Source organism: Diceros bicornis, chromosome 34, assembly GCF_020826845.1.
Source record: "Diceros bicornis minor isolate mBicDic1 chromosome 34, mDicBic1.mat.cur, whole genome shotgun sequence".
NCBI classification, from domain to species: Eukaryota; Metazoa; Chordata; class Mammalia; order Perissodactyla; family Rhinocerotidae; genus Diceros; species Diceros bicornis.
This window is the reverse complement of record NC_080773.1, coordinates 17,045,252-17,070,249: the sequence shown is the minus strand read 5'-3', so window position 1 is coordinate 17,070,249 and position 24,998 is coordinate 17,045,252. Positions and strand designations below refer to the sequence as shown.

At 52.1% G+C, this 24,998-nt stretch overlaps 1 protein-coding gene across 2 annotated transcripts; it reads right to left on the bottom strand.

Moving 5' to 3' along the window:
• Nucleotides 1-8,218: 8,218 nt before the first annotated feature.
• DEDD2 (death effector domain containing 2) lies at nt 8,219-24,794 on the bottom strand. Of its 2 annotated transcripts, none has more exons than XM_058529447.1 (5): nt 24,650-24,794; nt 23,711-24,084; nt 21,822-21,941; nt 18,209-18,349; nt 8,219-9,454 (listed from the first exon to the last, which is right to left on the bottom strand). In XM_058529447.1, the coding sequence occupies exons 2-5, from the start codon at nt 24,036-24,038 to the stop codon at nt 9,063-9,065; spliced, it is 981 nt and encodes a 326-aa protein (XP_058385430.1). In that variant the 5' UTR covers nt 24,039-24,084; nt 24,650-24,794; the 3' UTR covers nt 8,219-9,062. The 2 variants fall into 2 exon arrangements, with proteins under 2 accessions (XP_058385430.1, XP_058385429.1); XM_058529446.1 differs by having other exon boundaries at nt 24,688-24,794.
• Between the last annotated feature and the right edge of the window lie 204 nt (nt 24,795-24,998).

Sequence of the window (24,998 nt, the reverse complement as noted above, 5' to 3'; positions counted from 1 at the left end):
TCAGGCCCTTCACAATATCTGACTTGGGTCCCCTAGAGGTCACTGCCCATTATACACCCTATACTCCAACCACACCAGACCATCACCACTTCCTTGAATCTGCCTTCTCTTACCTCCTGGCCTTTGCACATGCAGTTCGCTATAACTGGAAAGTCCTTCCTACTCTTCTGCCCCTGGTTAAGTTCTATTCGACTTCAAGAATCAGCTCACATATCCTAGGCTATCATAAATCTCTAGTTTATACAGCCATGCATTCAACACACACAGCTGAATTATCTATGTAAATACGACCTCCATGGAAGGTGCTGGGGATGCAAAAGGGGAGAGGATACAATTCCTACTCTCAAGAGCTCATGGTCCAGTAGGAGAGACAAACACATCAATAAACTAAAACAAAACCAGCCTGGGGAAATTTTCTCAAGTTTTAAAGGGGAAATAGTTCTCCCAGGATTGAAGGGCATTAGACTCAGAGAGGAGAGCATGAATAAAAGCATGCGGTGAGGAAGAGCAGCTTGTGTGCAGGCAGGCAGTGGGGTTGCTAAAGTATCAACCATGAGAGAAAGGCGCTGCTGGAGAGATGGGATGGGGCCGGTCATTAAGCATCTTTCGATCTCAGAAGCCCTGGGGGTTTTCATCCAGGGGCAGCTTTGCATTTTGAGAGGATGCATTTGAGGGGGCAAGAGTAGAGACAAGAAGAATCAGGAAGCTGTTGCAATAGCCTGGGCAGGAGGTGCTAAAGGTTGGTATTGTGACACTGGTATCAGGGACAAGGAGGAGGCGACAGGCTTGGAAAACCTTGAGGTAAGTCAAGTCAGCAAGGCTTTATGTTTGGATATGAGGGTGAGGAAGAGGGTGGTGTCAAGGATGGCGGCCACATTTCTTACTTGGATGCCTGGGTGGATGGAGGTACCATTCATTGAGATGGGAGAAAATAGGAGGAGGCACAAAACTTATTCAAAGAGGTTCTTTTTGGAACCTCTTATGTCTGAGGTGCCCCTGGGACATGCCCTGGGTCTAGCAGTGTAGATTGGCTCTGCAGTCCACATTAGGATATATTCATGCGCAGTATCATGAAGAGAGGTCTGGGCTGAAGATCTGGGCATCACCAGCATAGAGGTGGCAGCTAAAATCATGAGGCTGGATGACGTCTCTTAAGAACATGTAGCATGAGAAGAGCTATGGGCCAAGGAAGGAGCCCAGGGGAAGTGCTTACTTCAAAGGTGGGCGGAGGAAGAGGAGTATCTACGTGGAACACAGAAGAAGCTGTCAGGGAGGAAGGAGGAGAACCATGAATGTGCCGCGTCATGGAAGCTGTGGGAGGCAGCCTCTAGAGAACCCCCAGTGACCCTCCGCCTCCTGGTACTCATGCCCTTGCGTGATCCCCTCCTCATGAGTGTGGGCTCATGGTGACTGGTGACTCACTTCTAGTGAGCAGAATATGGCAGAAGTGATGGGCTGTCACTTCCAAGATTAGATTATAAAAAGACCACGGCTTCCGTGAGTGCTCACACGTCTCTCTTTTTCCCCTTCTTTCCTCTCCGCCTCTCTCTTTTTCTTCCTCTTTCTCTTTTGGATCACTCACCCTGGGAGAAACTATGTCATGCCATACACACACACACCCCAAGCCTTTGGAAGAGACCACAACCCCTCAGCTAAGCTGTTCATGGATTCCTGACCCACAGAAACTAGGAGATGATAAATGTTTGTTGTTTTGAGATGCTAAGTTTCGAGTTGATTTGTTAGCAGAAGCCAAAGGAGGAAAGATTTGCAAGAGAGTGGTATTGGTCAATGGAGTTAAAAACTGCAGGTGAAGACTGAAAAATGTCCTTGCATTTGGCAAAAGAAGATCATTAACAAGCTCAGTGCAAGTGGTTTCAGTGAGTTGAGAGTCGAATGGGAAAAGAAGGCTGGGGCTGGCGAGCAGGAGTGCTCTTGTCTCAGACATCCGTTCTTTCTGCCTGCCCAGCATCCATTTCCCCATCGTCTACGACAGCTCCCTGATTTTTCACTGAGTAACCACCCATGGCCTATTGGATGTGATTCCATGAGACTGTCCACCAGGGTGCCCAGCTTTCCACAGGCCAAGAGGAGGCCACATGACTCAAGCCGCCCCAATCAGAAGCTCTCCCTGGAATCTGAATCGTGAGCTTAGGTGACAGGACACCTGAACCTGGCTGGAGCTGATTCGTGCTGCAGCCAGGGCCCTGATGAAACTGCCATTCCTTCCTACTATCTCAATTCCCGCCACTCTCTGGTTCCAGTCCTTCCCAAAACCTGGTTCTTCAGTCTCTCCTTCCATTGTGTATGCCACTCTCACTTCCTTCTAATAAATTCCTCACTTGCTTAAGTTAGCAAGAGTCAGCCTCTGTTGCTTGCAGCCAAAGAACTCTAGCTCATGCTTGTTCTTTCAAGAATTCTGGATGGGATGATGAGGAGAGCAAAGGACAGGCACTAGAGGGAGCACAGAGTAAAGGAGGTAGAGGTTTTTTTGTTAGTATTTAAGATGATAGAAATTTGGATATATTTATGGCTAAGAAGGAGGAGAGAGAAGAAGGAAGGACTGTCGAAACAGGGAAGGGAAGAATGACGGAGTAATATTCTGGGAGTCATGATGGGATGGGCGAGGTGTGGGTGGAGAGACTGGGTGGAGAGGTGTGGATATATGTAGGTGTGAATAGGAAGCTGAAGGAAATCACGATGGATTAGCCTTGATTTTATTTGTTGATACTGAAAGGGTGGGGACAGGGCATACTCACGGGAGAGTGGGGACTGAGGGGCATACTCATGGGAGAGTGGGGATTGAGAGACGTTGGAGCATCACCCACACGCACCACTTCACCGCCATTCTTCTCTGAGCCAAGCTCAACCCCTGCACCAAGGTTAGGGATAAGCTGGTAGATGAGGCAGAAGGCCAGGGGTCTAAGGGAATCAAGAGTATGTGCTGGTCATTTTCCATGTGCCCTTCCCGGTCCACCCTCCACCCTTCTCTACCCATACGGACAGTGTCATCCAGGCTCCCTTGCCCTCTGGCATTCTGGATATTTCTTTTCCTGCTCCCAGCTCTGTCATGACCGTGGTTCTGGCAGTGGCTGTACCCTCCACAACTCTGGCGCCTCTCGGGCATGTTCCAGTAATACCACTTCCTTTCCTTACCCCTGTAGACCTAAGGAGGGTCACAGCTTCCTGCAGCCTCTGCCTCCCTTGTTGATTCCCTCAACCCTGCTCACACCCCTGCAAATAGTCCCTTCATTAAATTATCTCCAAAATCCCAGCTGTAGTGCCCTCTGTTTCCTGCTGGGACTCTGACTATTAGAGGGCTAGCAAGAGAGATCAGATGGTCCAATGTGAGGCTCTGGCTGGGCAGGGCAGGGAGAAAAGCCAGGAGGAGTCTGGCCGACTGGCAGAAAACAGAGGGATCAAGGGAATGGAGCTCTGTATGAGTTGATGCCACAGGTGTGATGGCAGCGAGGGCCTGCCAGGCCTGTAAGGCAGGCGCTGGGATCAGAGCACAGGATACTGGATTTCAAACACAGAAGACAGTACTGGGTTGTGGTTAAAACCAGGCGGTTTTAATTTGGGACCAGAGAGTCCTGTGTTAGAATCCTGGCTCTGCCACTTTACTAAATGTGTCACCCAGGACTTTTCTTCTTCCCTCACCCCCCAGGTCATTCAACAACTATTTACTACAGGATGGGTCAGACCCAATCCCTCCCTTGACAAGCTCTGGCTTAGTGTGGGAGATGACCACTGGGGGCATCTCAAAGGGACATACAAGGGGCATTGGGAGCTTGGATGAGGCAGACATGGTCTCTAATCTGGCTTCACAGAACTCAGGCTTCCTTGAGCCTTATGTCCTCAAGTTCTACCCTCTGTCCCACTTCCTCATTGACATCTGTTGACCCCCCTGGTCACTTCCGTTCATTCCTGGAGACTCCAGTACCTCCTCACAGACTTCCTCTCTACCCCAGCCCCTGCCCTCCTGCTGGGATACTTAATTTCCCCATGATGATCCATCCTTCCAATTATCCAGCCTCTCAGTCTCTTCCCACCTCATCTGTGCTGACCTTCATCCCATTCCAGCCATCCACTCCCATGACCACACCTTGGACTGAGTCATTACCCGGAAGTGCAGCACACATAGCAAACATTTACTGGGCACTTATACCACATGCTGGACACTGTGCCAAATGTGTTCACCTGTGTTCACCCCTCACACAGACCCGCAAGGTTGGTATTAGTATCCTCATTCTAAAGATGAGGATACATACTCAGGAAGGTGAAGTCACTTCACACACTAAGTGAAGTGGCAGAGCCAGGATTCTAACACAGGACTTTCTGAGTCCCAAATTAAAAACCCCACTCTCCTGATCCCTCTGTTTTCTGCCAGTCTTCCAGACCCCTTCTGGCTTCTCTCCCTTGCCTGCCCAGCCAGAGCCTCATATTGGACCATCTTATTTACCCTTGATTTTGTTCCATTTATCTCTCTGTATTTTCTTACTTTTAATAACCTAATGCTTTAAAAAAAAAAAAACTTTTATTCAATTTAAACAAATGTTTCCAGAGATCTTCATACATGTTATTCCGTCTGTCTGGAATACCCTTGCCCATTCTATCCACCCAAAGACCTCCTACTCCTCATTCAAGAATAAGCAGAAATTAACCATAAGGGAAAAGAAAAATAAACCACAATGGTATACTACCACACATCTATCAGATTAGTAAAATTAAAGCGTCTGACAATACTGGCTATTGGCAAAGATGTGAAGCAAAGAGAACTCTCATTCAGTGTTGGTGGAAGAATAAACTGGTATCAACACTCTAGAAAAATAGTTTGGCAGTGTGACAGGCAGAAAAATGGTCCCTAAAACATGTCTATAGCTTAATCCTTGGAATCTGTGAATATTATTTTATGTGGCAAAGACTTTTCAGATGCGATTAAAGTAAGGATTTTGAGACGTGATTATCCTGAATTATTTGGGTGGGCCCTAAATGCAATCACATATGTCCTAATAAGAGGGAGGCAGAGGGAAATTTGACACAGACAGAAGAGGAGGCAATGTGACCAGAGATTGAAGTGATGTGCCACTAACCAAATGTTGTCGGCAGCCACCAGAAGCTGGAAGACGCAAGGAACAAATTCTCCCCTAGAGCCTCTGGAGGGAGTATGGGCCTGCCAACACCTTGATTTTGCCCCAGTGAAATGGATTTTAGACTTCTGGCCTCCAGAATTGTGACAGAATACATATCTGTTGTGTTAATCCATCAAGTTTGTGGTCATTTGTTACAGCAGCTGGAGGAGACTAATACAGGCAGTATCCACCAAACCTGAACATATTCTCATCCATGTCCAGCAATTCCACTTCTAGGTATATCCCATCAGAAATGTAAGCATTTGTTCATCAAAAAAACATGCATAAGAATGTTCACAGCAGCATTATTCCTCACAGCTCCAAACTGGAAACAACCCAATTGTCCGTCAATAGTGCAATGCATGAACTACTTGTGGGATGTTCATACAATGGAATACTACACAGCAATAAGAATGAGTCAACTACAAATAAACACAACATGGAAGAATCTCACAAACACAACATTGAAAAAAGGAACCAGATACAACAGAAAACATATTGCATGATTCCATTTATATCAGGTTCAAAAAGATAAAATTAACTATGTCATTGAGTGACGTAAAACTAGAAAATTAAAGAAAAGCAAGGAATTCTTACTGTGAAAGGTGGGATAGTGTTTCCAGCTAGGGGAAGAGGGGGGTTGTGTTCAGGAGGGAGCACATGACAGAATGGTATGTGTAGGGGGCACTTTTGGGGTGCTGGTAATGTATTTCTTAACATGGGAGGCATAGGTGTTTTACAACAACTTATTAACTGTACATTTATGTTTCATGCCCTTTTCTGAATGTTATTTTTCCTAACTAAAATGTATCTTGGTGGTGATGGTGGTGGTGGTGGTGTAAATTTTAATAGAACAAACAGGGAGCTTCCCAATCCATGCAGCCTTCCTGGGTCCCTCCACCCAGGGTCCTCTGGGCTCCCCCAGCCTCAGCTGCTTGTTCAGTCACTGACTCTGGGCTGTGACCCACGGTGTCCCAGTCTGGCTCACCCACCAGAACAGGAGCTCTCCAGAGCCACCACCCAGGCTAGAGTCCTCTCAGGGTCCCCAACAGAGGACAGCCCAGGGCCTGGCACTCGGGAGGCCTCGTGGAATATGTGCTGCCATGCCCCAGGCCCCCTGGGCCTGCCTCATGTTACCACCTTATGTTGTAATTGTCGGGGCCCCTGTCTGTCTGCCAGCATGTGGTAGCACGTGACTGCTGACCCAGTGAGAGAGTGGCTGGCTCTGCCTTGCCACTTACCTTTGACTCTGTTCATCTGTCTCTCCACATCCCATTCAGGCATGTTTCCTAAGGCCTTCACGAGGGCTGTTCTCTCTGGCTGGAATGTCCCTCTCTGTCATTCTGCTGAACTTCTACTCATCCTCCTTCAAGAGCCAGCCCCAGGCTCCTCTCCTCTGTGAAACCATGGCCTGCCTTCCTCTGAACTCGCAGAGGCTCCCATTTCCCTTGGCTGCAGCCTATCCAGGCCCTGCCCCACAGAATTCTGTTTCTCAACTTCCAAAGCTCTTTGACTTCCTTGGGTTGTCCTCACGGCCTGAGGCTGACCCACTTCTGGGCCTCAGGGGTCTGTCCGTCACTCCTGACGCCCCGCGCGGCCTCTGGCAAGCCCAAGAGACCTCCACAGCGCATGGCTCACAGAGGCTCTGGAGGCGCGAGACCCTGCCTCAGGCTTCCCGCCACCCGACTCCTGGCACTCACTGAGCCTGCGCAGACTCCGCGGCTTCGCGGCTAGGCTCCCCTACTTCCGGCACGCACCGCACCGGCCAGCAAAAGCGGAGGACCCCCAGTTGAAAAGAGTAGAGAGGGAGGGGCCTAAAGAGTGGAGCGGGGCTGACGAAGAGCGCGGGGCCTCAATCTTGCCCAGTAAGGAGGCGGGGTTTATTACTCACAAGTTGGGGCAGAGACAGATCCCAGGGCCTGAGGGAGGGGCAGATCTTGGAATTTGGCGCCACGGAAACGAGGACAAGCAGCAGCTCCCACCCCCAAGCACCACCGTAAACCCAAACAGAGAGCCCCAAATCTTGGAAGATCATGAAAAGAAAGTCTGCTGCCGCCCAGGCCAAGGAGAGGCTCCCAGCTGGAGGGAAGGAGAAAGGGCTTGGAAGCCCCGACCTCCCTCCCCAACCTAACTTCGTCCACCAGCGGAGACCTGCTCTCCATCTCAGTGCTGCTTCTCTATCCCTCAGGCAAGTCACTTACCCTCTCTGAGCCCATTTCCTGTCAAAAATGGGGTTAAATACTTATTTTACACAGAGTGTCTAAGTATTAAATAGATCTTGAATACGTGCCCAGCAAACATTAGCTCCCTCCCAGAGAGGATAAAGGGACAGTCTGGGGTCACACAGCAACTAGCTGCACCAGGTCTTGACTGCTGGATGACAACTAGACTTGCCACCCTATCCCTATCCATCAATACAGGTCAGGCTTCCAAGACAGGTTCCCAGGTGTGAGCAGGTGCATCCCTTCCCCAAGGAAAAGCCAGCAGTGGGCCCCCTGCCCACTCCACCGCCAACTCCCCAGCCCTGGTAAGAAACTTGAGTTCTAAGTCCTTAAACAATGAGTGGGGAAAGAGCCAGAGGCCACAACCTCAGCTGTAGCCACAGGGCAGCAGAAAGAAGTGTTTGCCCTCAGGAGGAGGAAGAAGGGAGATCCAGATTTAAGAGGTGGTGACTGTCAGGTGTGCGATGGGCAGCCCCCTGGAGAGCGGTTCGAGGCAGAGAACCCTGGCAGCTCATCTGTTTGGTTTCCAAACCCTTTGGGCTCTGTCAGCCTTGCAGATAGCTGGCCCACCTCACTGAACTAGTTAAAAATGCTGGCACTCCCAAGGACATACGGGAGCAAAGCATGGGCAAATAGGGTTGGGCGAGTTTATGATTCCAAGGCAGTATTTCCTCCTTTGCTAGATGAGGAAACTGAGGCCCAGAGAGGAGGGCAAGCCTGTGACAGCAGCTGGCAGGTGGTGATCCAGCATCCTACCCACCCTCCAGCCCAAAATACTGGGCCAGGAACTCGACGACTGGTACTCAGCCCAGGCTCTCACCAGCTCCTTCCTCCAGCCCATAAAGAAAGAGTCCTAAGGAGCCTTGATGCCCACCTATGCCCCTTCCTGGGCAGTTTTATTGGTGTTATTTGTAAAAGGCCTTTCCCATCAGCCCCACACCTTTGCCTTCCCTTTCTGAGAAGGCAGCTGGTTTCTGGTCCTGGCCTCACGGGCAACAGCATACTTGGTCTAATGCTGCTGCAACACACGTCTGACACCGTGGGGGCAGGTCCATGTGCAAGTCTGCGTCCAGCTCTGGGGAGTAGGAGGAGGTGGAGAGCCAGGTTCAGTGTGTGGAAGCTGGGCAGAGCCCTGGCTGGCTGCAGAAATGTGTGTGCAAGGTGAGCAGGCCCTGTGTGCACCCCAGCTCCAGTGCCCACTGTGGCTGAAGCCCAGGGTTGCGGGCGGTAAAATCAGAGATCCTGAGAGAGAAGCCCTTAGGCCAAAGAAGTGTGTGAGACAGGCCAGGGCAAGAGCCCAGGGGAAGATTTCAGAGGAGCAGTGTGTGTGTGTGCACACAGCCCAGGGTTGGGGACATGATGTGCAGGGGGCCTTTGGTGAGTGTGTGGCTATGCCTCCCTCCCTTTGGGATCTGCATGCCTGAGACCCTGGCCTCCTGAAGCTAAGGGATCACACCTGGGAGTGGAGATGGGGAGGATGGGGGGGGGGGGGGCGCAGGGGAGGAAACTCAACTGGAAGTGGTTTAGGCCTCAGAGTCCACATCCTGTGGGAGGGGCTGTCAAGGGGCCAGGCTGTCAGTGGGCCTGGCCGTCTGTCCACAGTCCTCACAGTTGCTGGAGTGACAGTCCTCTAGGGGAAGAGATGGTCATCCTCTGGGGGAGAAGGTGGCCCAGAGACTAGAAGATGGGGTCAGTCTTGCCAGATCCAGGATCAGGAGGCCTCAGCAGGGCGCCGTCCCTCCTCCTCCTCCATCAGCAGCAGGCGGCGCCGGCCAGCCTCATAGTCGGCCTCATCCACACTGACCAGCAGGCGGACAGCCTCCCGGCCCACGGCCTCACGAAGGGCCTCAGTCAGGAACACACCCCGAAGGGCCTGCAGCAGGGCACCACTCAGGTAGTCGCCCCAGAAGGCGTCCAGATACGAGAGCTCTGAGAACTTGATGTCACACACCACGGAGCCCAGGTCCCGAGAGCGCAGCACTGCTGTGGCCTGCCCAAACACGTCCAGCTGCCGTGCCAGCGCCTGGGGCCTCCGGGATGCCACGCCCTGCTCCAGGGCGGGACCATGTTCGCAGTACTCTGCTCGCACCCTGAGCCGGATGTCTGTGGAGAAAAAGGGACTTGTCAGGGAGGGGCCGACACCGGACACTCTGAGCAGGGGCCAGCCACCCACCCTCCCTCCCTCGAGCCTCCTCCACAGGCTCCTCCTACTGCCCCGTGGGTTGCACTGCACCTGCCCCACATCCTTTCCCCTTCCGGTAACCACACCCAAGTACGGGTGACACCCTCACATGGCTTCCCTCCGTGTGGTTTGGCCTCTATCACCTCCTGACCTTGTGACCTCCTGCTCTTCCCCTCACGTGCCCCACTTCCAGCCTCACCACCTCCTTGCTGCTCCCCCCACCCCCGCACCAGGCAGGTTGCACCCGGCGCTGCCTCTCCTTCAGCTGGGGACGCTCTGTCCCCAGTCTCCACAGGACTTGCTTCCTCACTTCCTTCAGGTCTTTGCTCAGATGCCACCTTCCCAAGGAGGCTGATCCCGACTTCCCTATTTAAAACTTTACCCCTACCCGGTCCCCGGCATTCCCAGTTCCCCACCCCCTGCTCTATTTCATCCCAAGGCACTTCTCACCTTCTAACCTATTCTATGCTTTCCAGTCTGTCATACTCATCACTGTCTCCCCGCAGTGTGAGCTCCCTGAAGGAAGGGATGGTGGTCTGTTTTGCTCACTTGTATAGTCCTGTGGCACACAGGAGGTGCTCAATATGTGTTTGTGAAAAAACCAACGCATAAACGAAATGGACTTGCCTTTAGGCAACCAGCCTCACCCATCTCCCACCCTCCAACAGTGACATTCATGCAGGCCAATGACATCCCCAGCCCCTCACCCACCAAGCAAGCACCAGCCCAGGAGACTCAAGCTGGAACTGGGCTGGCTCTACTGGGAAGCAGGTGCTCTCTTTCCACAGAGGCTGCTAAGACAGTGGGCTGTAAGCCCAGAGCTGCTGGGGTCCATTTTGCCACCAGGAGGCAAGAGAATGATGCCTACACAGGGCCAACAATAGAGAGGAAAAGACTCCTGAGTTCATCACATGAGACCTGTAGCAGCTGGATTTTCAGCTACAATCAATTCCCGTTTTGCTTAAGCCCGTCTGAGTTTCTGTCACTTTACAACCCTGCCCACATCTGCCCAAATGAGGTGGCAGCTCTGTGTAGGGGACAAGACACGGGACTTCTGAGGTTATCCCTGTAAACATGTCCTTGGGCACATCACCTCCCTGTGGGATTACTGAATTTCCACCTATGAATCAGGCTACTAGCAGAACCTCCTCTCCACACACAACACAAGCTGCCCTGAGGGTCAGCTACAAGCTGGAAATGACAAGCACTAGACTCAGATGAACTCATTTAATCCCCAAACAACCCTGTGAGGCCGGCCCCATAATCACCCCCAATTTACAGATGAGAAAATGGAGGCAAAGTGAAGTGACTTGTCCAAGGTCACAGGGCCAGGCAGTGGCCATGCCCAACAGAGGTCACTGAATCTCCTATGCTCCAGAGAGCAGTTTCAGGTCAATGGAGCCAATTCCAACCCAGGAGCCTTCAGGCACTAGCTGTGTGATCTGGGACAAATTATGACCTCTCTGAGCCCAGGTTCCTGCCTAAACTGGGGGACAATCCCTACTGTGAAGAGCTGTTAAGAGGATTCAAAAGAGAGCAATGGATAGAAAGGAACTGGCTAGCACTGTACACGGTGCCCAACAGGTGCTCTGAGAATGGCAGCTGCCAACAGCTCCCACATGCCAAAGGCTTTACCCTCGGGGATTCAGCAGGATCGGCCCTGTGGGCAAGGGGCCACATTCAGCCCCTTGACAGATGAGGAAACTGAAGCTCTCGGGGCCAGTCCTGTGGCGTAGTGGTTAAGTGCGCGTGCTCCACTGCTGGCGGCCCGGGTTTGGATCCCGGGCACACACCAAGGCACCGCTTGTCAGGCCATGCTGTGGCGGTATCCCATATAAAGTGGAGGAAGATAGGCACAAATATTAGCCCAGGGCCAGTCTTCCTCAGGAAAAAGAGGAGGATTGCAGGGCCGGCCCAGTGGTGCAGCGGTTAAGTGCGCACGCTCCGCTGTGGCAGCCCGGGGTTCGCAGGTTCAGATGCCAGGCACGCACTGACGCACCACTTGCTAAGCTATGCTGTGGCGGCGTCCCATGTAAAGTAGAGGAGGATGGGCATGCATGTTAGCCCAGGGCCGATCTTCCTCAAGAAAAAAGGAGAGGATTGGCATCGGATGTTAGCTCAAGGCTAGTCCTCCTCACACACAAAAAAAGGAGGATTGGCATGGATGTTAGCTCAGGGCTGATCTTCCTCACAAAAATAAAAAGAAACTGAAGCTCTCAAGGGAAACTGTCATGCCCCGGACTCCCTTCACCTTTCACGGACCACGTCAGCAGCAGAGCAGAAAGTAGAAGGCAGGTCCCTGCTCCCCGAAACAACTTCTCAGTGCCACCCACTTCCTCCTCCCACCCCAAACCCTTCCTCTTTCTGCCTCGAAGAGAACCTCACCCTCTCTGCTTGAAGCCCAGGGAAACCTGCCTGGCCTCGGTCCCCAGGACCTCCACGGCACTCAGGCCCAGCTCCCTCCATCCTAAGGACCAGATAAGACCTGTGGACCCACATCCTTGACTCCTGAGGTTCTGAGCATGCCCTCAATCAGAGTGGGCCGGGGAGCAGGGGACTGGGAGGAGCAGCACCTGTCCAAGGCCACACGGGGCTGCTCAGTGGCAGAGGCACAGAGCCAGGTGGCGGAGTCCAACAGACCTTGAGGCGAGTCCCAGCTCTGCCACTCTTTAGCTGTGGGGCCTTGGGCATGTAACCTCACCTCTCTGAGCCTCAGTTTCCCCATCTGAAAAACATAAACAGACAAACAAGAGGTCCCTGCTGCACAGTGGGGTCATGAGGGTTAAATGAGGCAACTCATGAAGCGCTTGACCTGGGGCCGACAGAAGGCCCCCCAAAACAGGAACTGTGATTTCAACACCCACTTCTCTACCCCACAGCCCCTGCCCGGGCCTTACCCTCTCTCGCTTGGGCCCTGAGCCAACCTCCTCCCTCACCTCCTCCTTCAGTCCCGGCTACATCCTTCCACACCCTGCCCGCCAGTCACAAGGGAAGTGCTCCCAGCATGAGCCTTCCACACTCACAAAATGACCTGTCCACCTCCTCTGCCCAGAAGGCCCCCGTTCACCCCCTAAGGCCCAGCTCACAGGACCCCACGTCCCGCCCAGGTGAATCCCCACCCAGATCACCTTTCTCCTCAGCATGGATTGCCATTGGACCTGTGGTAAAAACTGTCTATTCACTCAGAGCGTGCCTCCTGACACTGGGGTGGCGGCAGGACCAGGGCGGACTTGTGTGTGTCTCATTCATTCTCTCATTCAACAGACAGATTTACTAAGTGCCAGGAATGCTGGGGTGATATGAGCATCCCGCCACAAGTGGGACTGGAAGACATGTAACGCCCAGTCAGGGAGCACTTCTCATGGGCCTGGCCCTACCCAAATGCTTTCCCTGTCTTAGCCCCCTGAATCCTCAGAGTACTTTCATGATCCCCATTTATAGATGAGGAAATCCTTCACTAGACGACAGTCCAACCTCTGATCTGGAACCCAAGAGGACGGCACACAGAGGAAGAGGACAGGGAAGCTCCACTGGGGAAACGGAAAAGATGTGCATTATCTGAGCCACCTCTCCATCCCTGACCCTGAATCACATGCGTTACACACAATCTCTCCTTTACTCCTCACCAAAATAATTTACTAACAATAGGTGACATTTATGTAGTACTTACTGCAGACTGGCACACACTTCACATCTACTGACCCTTTTGATCATCCCAGCAACTTTATGAGGCAGAGCTATTAGCCCCTTTATGCAGATGGGAAAACTGAGGCATGGAGGATGAGTCACCTGCCCAAGGTCACACAGGCAGGAAGTGGCAGAGCTGAAATTATAGCCAAGGTGCCTGGCTCCAGAGCCCGAACTCTTAACTACCCCTACGCTGTTAGCTGCCTCTCACACAACCATATACAAAAATCTATAATTAAAAGACATCCCGAGGGCCAAGAGAGAAAATTATAGAGCGCGAGTTGTAATTTAGATTGAAACGATCAGAGAGGACCTCTCCAGGAAATGACATTGGAAGTGAAATGTGAAGGAAGACAAGTAGGTCGAGAGAGGAGAAGAGGGAGATGGGAAAAGCAACACTCCCAGAAAAGAGAAAGGCACGCATGGAAGTCCAGAGGCAGAAAATGAACTTGGGGCCTTCATAGGCGGGGGCCACTGTGGCTGGACCATGGAGAAAGGGAGGGACACAAGGGGACAACTGGAGGGGTAGGGCCAGGTGGGGCCAACCACACCCTGGGAGGCCCAGCCAGGGAGTCTGGTGCTTCTTGAAGTGACTCTCCTCAGGGGCCTCCTCCATAAAACGAGGCTCACCCCAGCACCTGCTCTCGTGGGGCCACGGTGAGGATTACTTGGCTGGATGCAGGTAAAAAGCTGGAGCCAGTGCCTGGCATGTAACGCATCCTGCGAGTGAGGCAGGAGAGATAGGATCTGACACTGAGACGACTCCCACTGCTCTGCAGAAGCATCAAGGTGGTCAGGAACAGGGCCAGGGCAGCAGTCAGGGAAGGCTGAAGGTGGCTGGTCCAGGGTGGAAGCAGAAGACAGGGAGAGAAGTAGATGGACTGGCCCAGGTGCGATAGTGAGGGGCGAGGCAGGAAGAGACCCAGTACCCGTGTGACCTGGGCTGAGCGATGGATGAATTGTTTTCTCTGACCAGGAACACCAAGCATTTGTCAAGGGTCCCTCTCCACTTGGACAGCTGGAGGGTAATGCTCCCTGCCCCCAGGGCAGGGGCTGGGGCTACGCCTTCCTAGAGAGGAGAGCTGCTCCTGCTTCCTGCACTCGAGTGGGCCCCAGCGCCCTCTTGTCCCCCAACCCCAGGCTCCACCAGTGGTCTCTCTTCTGGGGCAGAATGAGACATGGGAAGAAATGGGAGAGGCTTCCCAGTGGGGACCAGGAAAGGTATGAAGGACAGGTCCTGTGCCAGGTGAGCAGGCTTGCATGCCAGAACCTATGCTGGGTATGGCTGGAGACCAGGGATGATTCTCACCTCAGGTCTCCCCTCCAGGAGTTCCTGGTAAAGGGGGGCTGAGGACAAAGAGAACCTGTGCTCCCATGGTATGTGGTGGAAAGAGGCAGCCAGTAAGGTCCAAGGGAAAGAGCCCTGCTCTCTGCTGCCACACCAGAGCCGGCAGCACCCTCCTCTGAACAAGGGCGGGACCCCTCCCTTGCTCCAGTCTCTTCCCCAAGACGCTGCCAGAGTCACTGTGTCAAGTATCAAGTTCCTCAACTTCTACTAAACTAATGGATGGAAGCAATGAGAAGCTGCATCAACGTCAGAAAGATACGCAGCCACTGCCTGCTTCCTGATGGAAGAACACAATACTACCTAGGAAGTGAGCTTGAAAAAATAAAACATCAAACCAGAATCTGATCAAGCCTCATCAGACCCAACTACCAATTTTCAGGAAATACAGATGACAGAGGAACCCGTTCAATCAACCCCACAGCAGGATGAATTGGCAAAATCCAGTCTCTGGGAAACGCTAGGGGCCAACTACTTTCAACAAACACAATGCAAGGAAGGGAAAGAGAGAAAAGAGAGATGGCACGGAATCCCATGGATTAGGAGAGACCTGAGAGAACCAATATTTATAAAAATTGGAAATTTAAGCAACGATTAGATGTTTTGATAGCAAGGAAATACTGTTAATTTTTCTGGTGCAATAATTTCTTTTTTAGGAATTCTTATCTTTTAGAGGTACATAGTAAAAAATCTACAGATGAAATAACAGGACACCTGGAACTGACTCCAAAACAGCATGGTGATGAACTGAGATAACCCACGAGCTGACAACTGCTGAGGCTGGGTGATGGGGAGCCGGGGCTCATTACGCTAACCTGTCTGCTTCTGTATCTTCTCCACTGAATATGCTGGTGGAAAAAAAAGCAAAGCTCATCCTGTCATTCAAATCCTTGGATTGCCTTCCATCATTTGAAAAAATGCAAAGCCCTGGCCCATGGCTCACAGGCTGTGCAGGATGGGCCCCTGGTCACCTGTCCTGCCCTCACCTCCTGGCAGCCTCCTCCTCGCTCCCTCTACTCCAGCCTTGCCAGCTTCCTCAACATCCCTTCACCACCACTGGCATGCTCCCACTCAGGCCTTGGCTCCTGCTGTCCCCTCTATCTGGGACATTCTTTCCCAGCCATCCACACGCTCACTCTCTCTCTTCTGAGAGGACTTCCTGGACCACCCTATCTTGAAAATACATCTAAAACTACTTTTTCTATCACTCTCTACCCCCTTGCCTTGCTGTGTTTCTCTTCACAGCTGACATCTGAAGTTTCTCTCTGTCTCTTGGCTTTCTCTTCCCACTAGAACACAAGTTCCATGAGGACAAGGGGCTTCCACTTCTGCTGTGCCAAGCATGTAGTTAAGTGCTCTATAAATATACACGGAATAACCAGTGAACAAACCAAAGTTTCAGCTCAGCCTCACCCCTGCCACTCTGCACAATGGGGGACATCACCCCTACCGCAATGGCTGTCTTCAGAAATCAAGGTCAGGCGAGTACTATGCCCAGCACAGTGCCCAGTGGACAGCCCAGAGGGACACAGAAACTCAGAGGTCCTGTGTCCAAGCCCAGGATTCTCTTGCCCACTCCCTCATACTGTCGGGCCCTCAAGAGTTTAGTCTCGTTCTATCCCTCAGTGGAAGACATCTAACTGGGGGGCAACCCCATAGTTGTCACAGGTGAAGAGGGGGCAAGAATGGCAGGCCCCTTCCTCACTCAGGTCTGGAGGTGCCTCCTTCCATCCCTGGGACTAGGCTTCATTAAAGATAAGCCATCACCATTTTCAAAGAGGAAAGCCAGGGCCCTACTGGGGAGAGCCTCACTCCAGCCCCACCCTGCCTGGTGAGTCAGCAGTCAGACCTGCTCACCCATCCTCCCTAGCAAGAGCCAGCCACACCCTGATTAACAACCTCTCTGCCCTCAGGGAAGAGACCTGAAGTCTCCACTGGCAAGACCCCTCCCTAGCCTCAGCCTGGCCTGCTCCCTAGGGAGGCAGGGACTACTTCGGCAGCCCAGCCAGCCTGGTGGCTCTGGTAATTACCACCTGACTTGCAGAGTCACCACCCTGGGCAGCCACCCCCTCACGCCAGGGGCTGTCTGAGGACACAGGCTGGCTCTATTGGTCTGCTCCTCCTGAAGGTGGTATCTGCAGCCTCATCTATGGAATGGATGTGACACCCTCAGCCTGGAGGGCCAAGACATGGGGCACCAGGAGGAGGCAGGTGTGCGAGCCTTGCAGGCTGGAGAAGCCTCTGCAGACGTTGGAAGGAAGCACCCCTGGGCGGAAGTCTCCTGGGGAATGCAAAGCTGCTGCGACCTCAATCTTTCCGCCTATAATTCCACCATCCTCCCACTCCAGCCTGAGCATCTTAGTAGCTGATCCCTTCTGTGTCCCCAGGCTTGGCTATCTCAGAGGAGGGGGCACCAGAGGAGTGTAGGCGGGTGTGTGAGAGAGAGTTACCATGCCCACCCCATGCCTGTGTCCTCCCCCAGGACCAGGTGGAACTTCTCGAGGGCAAGGTCTGAGCATGAGTCTCCACAGCAAAGCCCCCAACCCGTCCAACCTAACCTGTCTGCAGGCCCCGTCAGTCATTTGTCCAAACTGTTTCCTTATTTCCTTAGTCCACCCCTGCTTGATTACCCCAGGCCAGACCTCTGCCCTCTCCTTCCTGTTGGACTGCGCAGCCTCTTCATTCATTTCCCTGCTTCCACTTCCATTTACTTAAGACGCACCTGACAGAGCACATGCTATATGCTCGGTGCTGTTCTAAGTACTTCATAATCATAACTCATTTATTAACTGATTTTCCAGATGGGGTCAGATATCCTTTCAAAACAGGTATCAGATCACCCCACTCCCTGTTTCAAACCCTTGGACAGCACCTGATGCATGGAATAAAACAAAACCCCCACCCGATCCGAGGCCTGCCACGCCCAGCCCCTGCCAGGCTCCTCCACCCACTCTTCATGGCACTCACCGTCTGAAGTGAGCTTTGGTTTCACTGCTGTCACCCTATAGAAGGTCACCTCCACAAGGACAGGCACCTTCACTGCTGTTCTCGCCCCAAGTACGTGGCACAGTAACAGTGAGAAGAGCAAACTGGGCCACACGCTGTTCCCAGTGTATTACAGGGGTTACCACATTTTCTCTCTCAACGACCTTAGGTGGAAGGTACCATTATCAGTCTCATTTTACAGATGTGGAAATTGAGGCACAGAGGGGTTCAGTCACCTGCCCAAGATCAGACAGCCTATTTAAGTGCTAAGGCCAGGATGTGAATCGGGCAGTCCGTCCTAGGGTCCTTGTTTTTTACGCCTGCATTATTCCACCACCACAGAAGACATAATTGTTAAGTAAGTACACTCCAGGAAATGTTTGCTGAATAAACAAATGAAATTGGGGGCAGGGGATTGTTAGGGAAGGCTTCCTAGAGGAGGTGACATATGACGTGATCCTTCAACTATGGGCAGGATGTAGACAAGCAAAATGGCAACAGAAAGGTCAAGGATTCCACTGTGCTCAACAGATAGACGGGAGCCACTGCCCTCCTGCTAGGGGTCACCATCCCGATGAGTGCCTGTTTCTCCCACCCTCTGCTCTGCTGCCTGCCACAGGAACTGTACATGCATTCCCCGAGGCCCAGAGACACCTACCACAGGTCACTTTGCCTTCTGAGGCAGGCCTGGCTGGCTCCTGCTGCTGCTGGGGGGCGGCTGGGCCCCCTCTCCGCCGCCGTCTGGCACCACCACTGGGACGGCCCCGACTCCGGCGCTGCCGCTTGGTCGGCGGGGAGCCTGAAGAAAGAAAGACAGAACAGGTGAGGACCAGGATGATACGTGGAGCACCCAGGTGGGTGCCTGGGGAAGAGCTCGAGGCTGCTCTCCATGCCTTGAGACCCTAGGTGAGCCCCTCTGCTTCCTGGGCCTCAGTGGCCCTGTCCCTAAGATGAGGAATACAACCTAGTGTCATGTAGAAGGACAGACGCCCCACCACCCGACAGTCCCATTTCCAGGCATGACCCTAGAGAAATCCCTGCACACTCACACCAGGAGACAAGCATGACAACCACTGTTCATAGTTTATACCCAAGTAAACCTGAAAACGGTAAACGTCTGGCAAGAAGACTACAGGGCAATTTCCAGGATAGACTGTTCAGTGAAATAGAATAAGGTGTAAAACAAGTGTCTAGTTTGCTACACTTTGCATAACAAAGGATGGAAAACAAGAATATATACCTATTTGCTATTTTTGCAAGGTGAAACACAGTAAACATAAACTAGAAATGAATGAAATTGATTACCTATTGACTGGACAGGTCAAAAGCAGTGGTAATGATACTTCTAAGAATATCTTTTTTTTTCTTTTGTTTAGGAAGATTGGCTCTGAGCTAACATCTGTTACCAATCCTCCTCTTTTTGCCGAGGAAGATAAGCTTTGAGCTAACACCTGTGCCCATCTTTCTCTATTTTGTATATGGGACGCCGCCACACATGGCTTGAAGATCAGTGCCTAGGTCCGCGCCCGGGATTCGAACCTGCAAGCCTCGAGCCGCCGAAGTGGAGCGTGCAAACTTAACCACACCACTGCGCCAACCCCAAGAACATCTTTTTTATATACTTTATTTTGACTTCTCAGTCATGTAACTTTCACATATTCAAAAAATCTGAGACAAAAACAAACCATAAAATTAAATACAAGCAGAAAAAAATGAACCTAAGTGTATACATAACTGGTAACATGAATAGGAAGAGAAAAGAATTCTTTCAAGTAACTTGGAAGAACATTCTGACTGTAAACTCTCCACAGGATATACTCCCAGGACAATTACAACCACAAATAAATCTTATGTTACATTCAGCAGACACAGTCCGCAGTGCTATTGACATTATAATTTTTAAGTTATTTTATTATTGTTGTAAAATAAAACAAATAAATCCATATCTCAATGTTATTAACAACCAAGATTTTCAGTGCAAGAGAAAAGGTCCTTGTAATGTTAATTTTAAATTGAAAATACTAATGTAAACTTTTATTAAGCACAGTTTCTAGCTCTGTTCACTGAAAGAGCCTAGAAACAATGCACACACTCAGCACCCAGATCTTGGTCTCTAAATACCACTGCTTCTAAAAGAAACCAGGCTTCTGGAAACAGCTGACTCCACGGCTGGGGAAGGGAAAGCACAAGTGAGCCCAGGACACCTTGCGGTGCCACAAAGCAGGAAGTGCCAAAGACCAAAGGAGACACATCAAATGACACAGGAACTAGGCAATTTCAACATCAGGAGTAATAACTAATTGACTACAACACAGTAAATAAACAATACATGAGTCCACAGTGATACTCTCTCCCCATTCCCCCAAAGAGAGACAGAGAAAGAAAACTCTTTAAAGAATGCCAGCTAACAGATGTGGAAAAATTACAGAATTAGAAAATCACCATTTTGCAAACACCAGTGTAATAACTGGTTCAGGGAGAGATCACCAATGGATGCTAAACCCACTGCGGATGCTGCTGGGGAACAGGACGTGCCAAAGTGTCATCCTGCAGATTGTCTACTAACCATAGAGGGAAAAAAAATCTCCCTTTACCAAGGACAAATATGGGGCCGGCCCCGTGGCTTGGGGGTTAAGTGTGCACGCTCCACTACTGGCGGCCCGGGGTTCGGACCCCGGGCACACACCAACGCACCGCTTCTCCAGCCATGCTGAGGCCGTGTCCCACATACAGCAACTAGAAGGATGTGCAACTATGACATACAACTATCTACTGGGGGGCTTTGGGGGGAAAAAAAAAAGGAGGAGGATTGGCAATGGATGTTAGCTCAGAGCCACTCTTCCTTAGCAAAAAAAGGATTAGCAGGGATGTTAGCTAAGGGCTGATCTTCCTCACACACACACAAAAAATAAATAAACAAAGGACAAATATGGCAGATACCACCTTAGCCAAATGATCCAACTTGCCCTCTCACGACAGGAAAACCAGACCTTACACGTCCTGATGTGCTTCAGTGTGAAGCACACGGCATCAACCAAGGAGCACTCCTGCCAAAAACATGCACCCGATTCTAGGCAAGCCTCCAGACCCAATTCCCACTTCACAGGAAATACAGGGGCCAGAGGGACAAGATGAATGACACCATCAGGAAATTGTCCGACACTTCTGGAAACAATTGGGACATTCCACAAAACAACTGGACTGGTAGGGTCAATAAATCAATGTCGTGGGAAAAAAAAGAAAAAGGTATGTTGTGAGGGAGGAAGCTCAGTTCTATAGTAAGAGATTAAGGAACCATGATAACTGAATGCAGAGCAACTCAACTAGCAGATCTTGAAAGTGGAGACAATCTTGGGGAGATCTGAAAACAGACCATTAGGATATCAGAGAATTATATTTACTTTCCTAGCTATGACAACGGTCTTGAAATGTACAAGAGAATCTCCTTATTCTCAGGAAATGCCTGCTGATTTAGGGGTAAAGTGTCCTGATGGCCATAATTTACTTTCAAAGAGTTCAACAAAAATCCCAGAATTATGTATACACACACATAAAGCAAAAGTGGTAAAATGTTAAAATTACCAAATCAAGATGTAAGATATGAGCATGTTCACTGTACTATCTTTCAACTTCTCTGTATGTTTGAAATTATGTTTGAATAACTAAAAAAAAAGGAGGAGAGGGAGACTGAATAAATTCAATGGCAGGGCAATTAAAAGAAACCAATTCGGGGCCGGCCCAGTGGCGCAAGCGGTCAAGTGTGCGCGCTCTGCTGCGAGAGCCCGGCGTTCGCCGGTTCGGATCCCGGGCGCGCACCGACGCACTGCTTGGCAAGCCATGCTGTGGCAGCATCCCATATAAAAATGGAGGAAGATGGGCCAGATGTTAGCCCAGGGCCAGTCTTCCTCAGCAAAAAAAGAGGAGGATTGGCAGATGTTAGCACAGAGCTGATCTCCTCACAAAAAATAAAATAAAAGAAACCAATTAGAGGTACTCAATGTGAATAAATCTCAGACACACATCCAGCAAAGACAGCCATGTGATACCCATGATGTGATGCCATTTAGATGAAATACAAAACCACGAGAAACAATTCCATATGTTGCTTCTGGACACAAGCTTTTGCAGCAATAATAAACACATACACAGAGCAAAAATGAGACAGAATGGCTCCTCGAGCCCCTTCCTTGATGAGCCAGGATGGCGGAGGTTCATCAGGGTTCAGACAGAAGCAAGGGACACTGCCATTATGCCCACCCAGCTGGGCTCACCTGTCTCCCACTGACCCTGCTGAGCATCTGAAGAACTGCTTGACTGCCGACGGCGACGGCAGCTGGCCTCTGTCCTCTTTGAAGAGCTAGAGGTGCCATAATTGTAGCGTTCTGGAGACACTGCGGCAAAAAGAAATAGAAAGAAGTATTCACAGCCTCCAGTCCCTCCCAGCTGCCAATTCCCATCCAGAGATGGATGCCTGCCACACAGGATGCCCAAGTCCTCCAGAGGTCAGAGCCCAGATACCCACCCCTCTCAAACACCTCCTGCCCAGCAGTTGCCCAAAGCCTCCAGAGATAGAGGACTCGTCACCTCCTGGGGCCACCCAACTGATGTCTACAGCAGCTCCAACTGTCAGGGTTATTCTGTAAGCTGAATCATTGTCAGGATCCCTGCAATGTTACCCCCCTTCAATTGCCCCCAGCTATCCCTGAGGCCCCAAGGAGTAAGCAGGCCTCTGTGTAGGCTCCCCAAATCTTCTCTTCCAGAGCCTGACCCTCAGACATTTTTTCCCAAAAATGCTGTCAGTTCTTCTCTCGTGCTGCCCTTCTCCTGGTGATCCAAATCTCATGGGCTTACTCTGGGCAGAGGAAGTTCACAATGCCCCTCCCCGAACTAGCCACTGCACCTCTAGTAACCCAGCCAAAGGCTCAACAGCTTGAGGCATTTGCACACATGGGGCTCCTGTGCCTTAAACCCTCCCAGCTCCTCACCTTCTCAGAACTGCTGTCCTCCAGGAGTACTTCTCTCACAAAGATTAAGGGCATCAATTCTGGAGACAAGCCGGCCAGGTTTGAATCCCGGCTCCCACACTTTCTAGCTGTTTTATCTGCAAGCTTCTGTGTGACATGGCTTCTCTCCTACCTCTCTATCCTTGCTTCGGTCCCCTCTGCTCCCAGCATGTTGGCCTCTGATGATGCCAAAGTCATTCCTGCCTCAGGGCTTGAAAGCTTATCTTTCCTTCTGCCTGGAATTTTCTCCTCTGAGATCTACGCAGAGCAGCACTGCAGCCTCAGTCCAAATATCACCTTCTCAGCAAGGTCCTGACTGATTATCCAATCTAAGGGGACCTCCTTTCACTTTGAAGCACTCCTTTTAGTCTTTCTATAACCACATCTAAAAACAAATTATCTGGGTTTTTTGTGTGTGTATGAGGAAGATCAGCTCTGAGCTAACATCCACGTCAACCCTCCTCTTTTTTTTTTGCTGAGGAAGACTGGCTCTGGGCTAACATCCATGCCCATCTTCTTCTACTTTATATGGGATGCCACCACAGCATGGCCTGACAAGCGGTGCATCGCTGCACACCCGGGATCCGAACCCCAGCCGCCAGCAGCAGAGCACGCGCACTTAACCACTACACCACAGGGCCAGCCCCACAAATTATCTGTCTTAATGTCTGATTCCCCCACTAAAACATAAGCTTCACGGGGGAAGAAACACTTTGTCAGTCCTGTCACCTTGTGTCGCCTGTGCCCAGCACATAGGATTCAGTTCCTATACGTAGCCAAGCTGCTTAAGTTCTCTGAACCTGTTGTTCTCCCTGTACAGTGGGGACAGTAACAAGACTTTCTCATGGGATTACCGGGAGGATATGAGGTGATGGCTCATATGAAGGGCTTTACACTGTGCCTGGCATGAAATAAACCCTCCATAAACGGTGGCCACAAACATCATTACTGATGTGGCCAAATTTCTCAAGTTCATCCCTCCGGAAGCCATGCCTCCTCCCTCTTCTATTTCTCATTGATACTCTGGGAGGAGGGTGGAGTGGGATAGGACACAGGCTGTCTGATACGGCACTGTCCATATCAGGGCATCATGGGGGCCGAGTGGGAGCAAGGTCCTCTCCCCACCGGAAGTCTGTCACCCTCCCATTCAAGCATACCTGGCCGACGCCGATTGCGCCTCAGGTGCGGCAGCAAGTCGTGGCGGGCCAGCACGCGCAGGAGTTGCCCCAGCAGCCGCAGGTTGCTCTCGTCGCATTGCCCGCGGCGCTCCAGCTCCAGTAGCAGCTCCAAGCCGCTGCGGGCGCGGGCCAGGCCGCCGGCAGCGCCGGGGGCCTCGTCCAGCAGGAAGGCCAGCAGCTCCAGCTCGCACTCGGTCAGCTGCCCGCCCACCACCTCAAACATACGGTGAAGTGACAGCATCCCGTAGTAGTCCAGGCACTCATCCTCCTCCCAGCTCGGGGCCGGGGTCGACCCGGACAGCGCCATACCCGGGGGAGGGGGGCGGAACAAGCTCAGGAGCAGGGCCTAGAACCTACACAGCGCGGAGGCAGCAGTGGTCAGCGAGGCGGGGGCCGGAGCCCCACCCCCGCCTGTGCGTCTCCCCCTCCTCGTCCCGCCGGGCACGGCCACCCTCACGCCCCCTTCGCCTCAGCCTCCCCCTGCCCCGGAAGGGAATGGTATCACCCAGGTCCCCTAGTAACAAGTCGAGACGCCAGATCCCGCTCCGCCTCCGAACAGTCGGGCGGCCGAGCCTGAACGCCCCTCCCCAGGTGGTATGTTCCGAACCAGCCTTCGGACCCAACCAAGCGATTCGGTCCAAACGACCCTGGAGGCCCACCCCGGGGCACCCTGCCGACTGCCCTTTGACTCGGGGTAGCACTGGCCGGACGTGCCCCTTCGCTCTAGCCAGTGGTACCGTCCGATCGGCCCCACGGCTCCACCCAAGTGGTACCGTCCGAAAGTGACCCTCTGCTCCTGCCAGTGGGACCGACCACAGCAGCTCTCCGCTCCACGCAGATGGTACCATGCAAACCCGACCTCCTCGCCCTAGAAGGGCGGTACCGCCCTCTCCACAGCACCCAGGTGGTTCCGTCTACCCGCCGCCAGTCGCCTTGAGGCCTCTCTGGATCCTCACCGGATTCCGGCGTCTGATGACTCCTGGGCGACGGGCGCAGCCACTTGTTTTGGATCTTTCTGGCACCTTCTGTATTATTACGCCTGCGTCACCTCGCCCCTCCTCCTTACCCCAACTCGCGCAGGTGCGACCGCCACGCCCCTTAGGCGCAAGCGCAGAGAGAGGCTTCCAAGCCCCGCCCGGCCCGGCCCGCCCCCAACCGTAGCGTCTGGGCTGGCCTTTGCTGCGCCTGCGCAGAGCGAGAGTGGTGCCGCGTCTGGGCTGGATTTAGGACCCTGTGACAGGGTTGCTTCTGCCCGCCGGTGACTTGA

Coding starts and splice junctions, on each gene's coding strand:
- DEDD2 (XM_058529447.1), bottom strand. CDS start 24,038: ATGGCGCTGTCCGGGTCGACCCCGGCCCCGAGCTGGGAGGAGGATGAG. Junction 18,350..21,821: donor GCAGGGTCAGTGGGAGACAG/GTGAGCCCAGCT, acceptor TTCTTTCTTCAG/GCTCCCCGCCGACCAAGCGG. Junction 9,455..18,208: donor AGAAGGCAAAGTGACCTGTG/GTAGGTGTCTCT, acceptor TTTTCTCCACAG/ACATCCGGCTCAGGGTGCGA.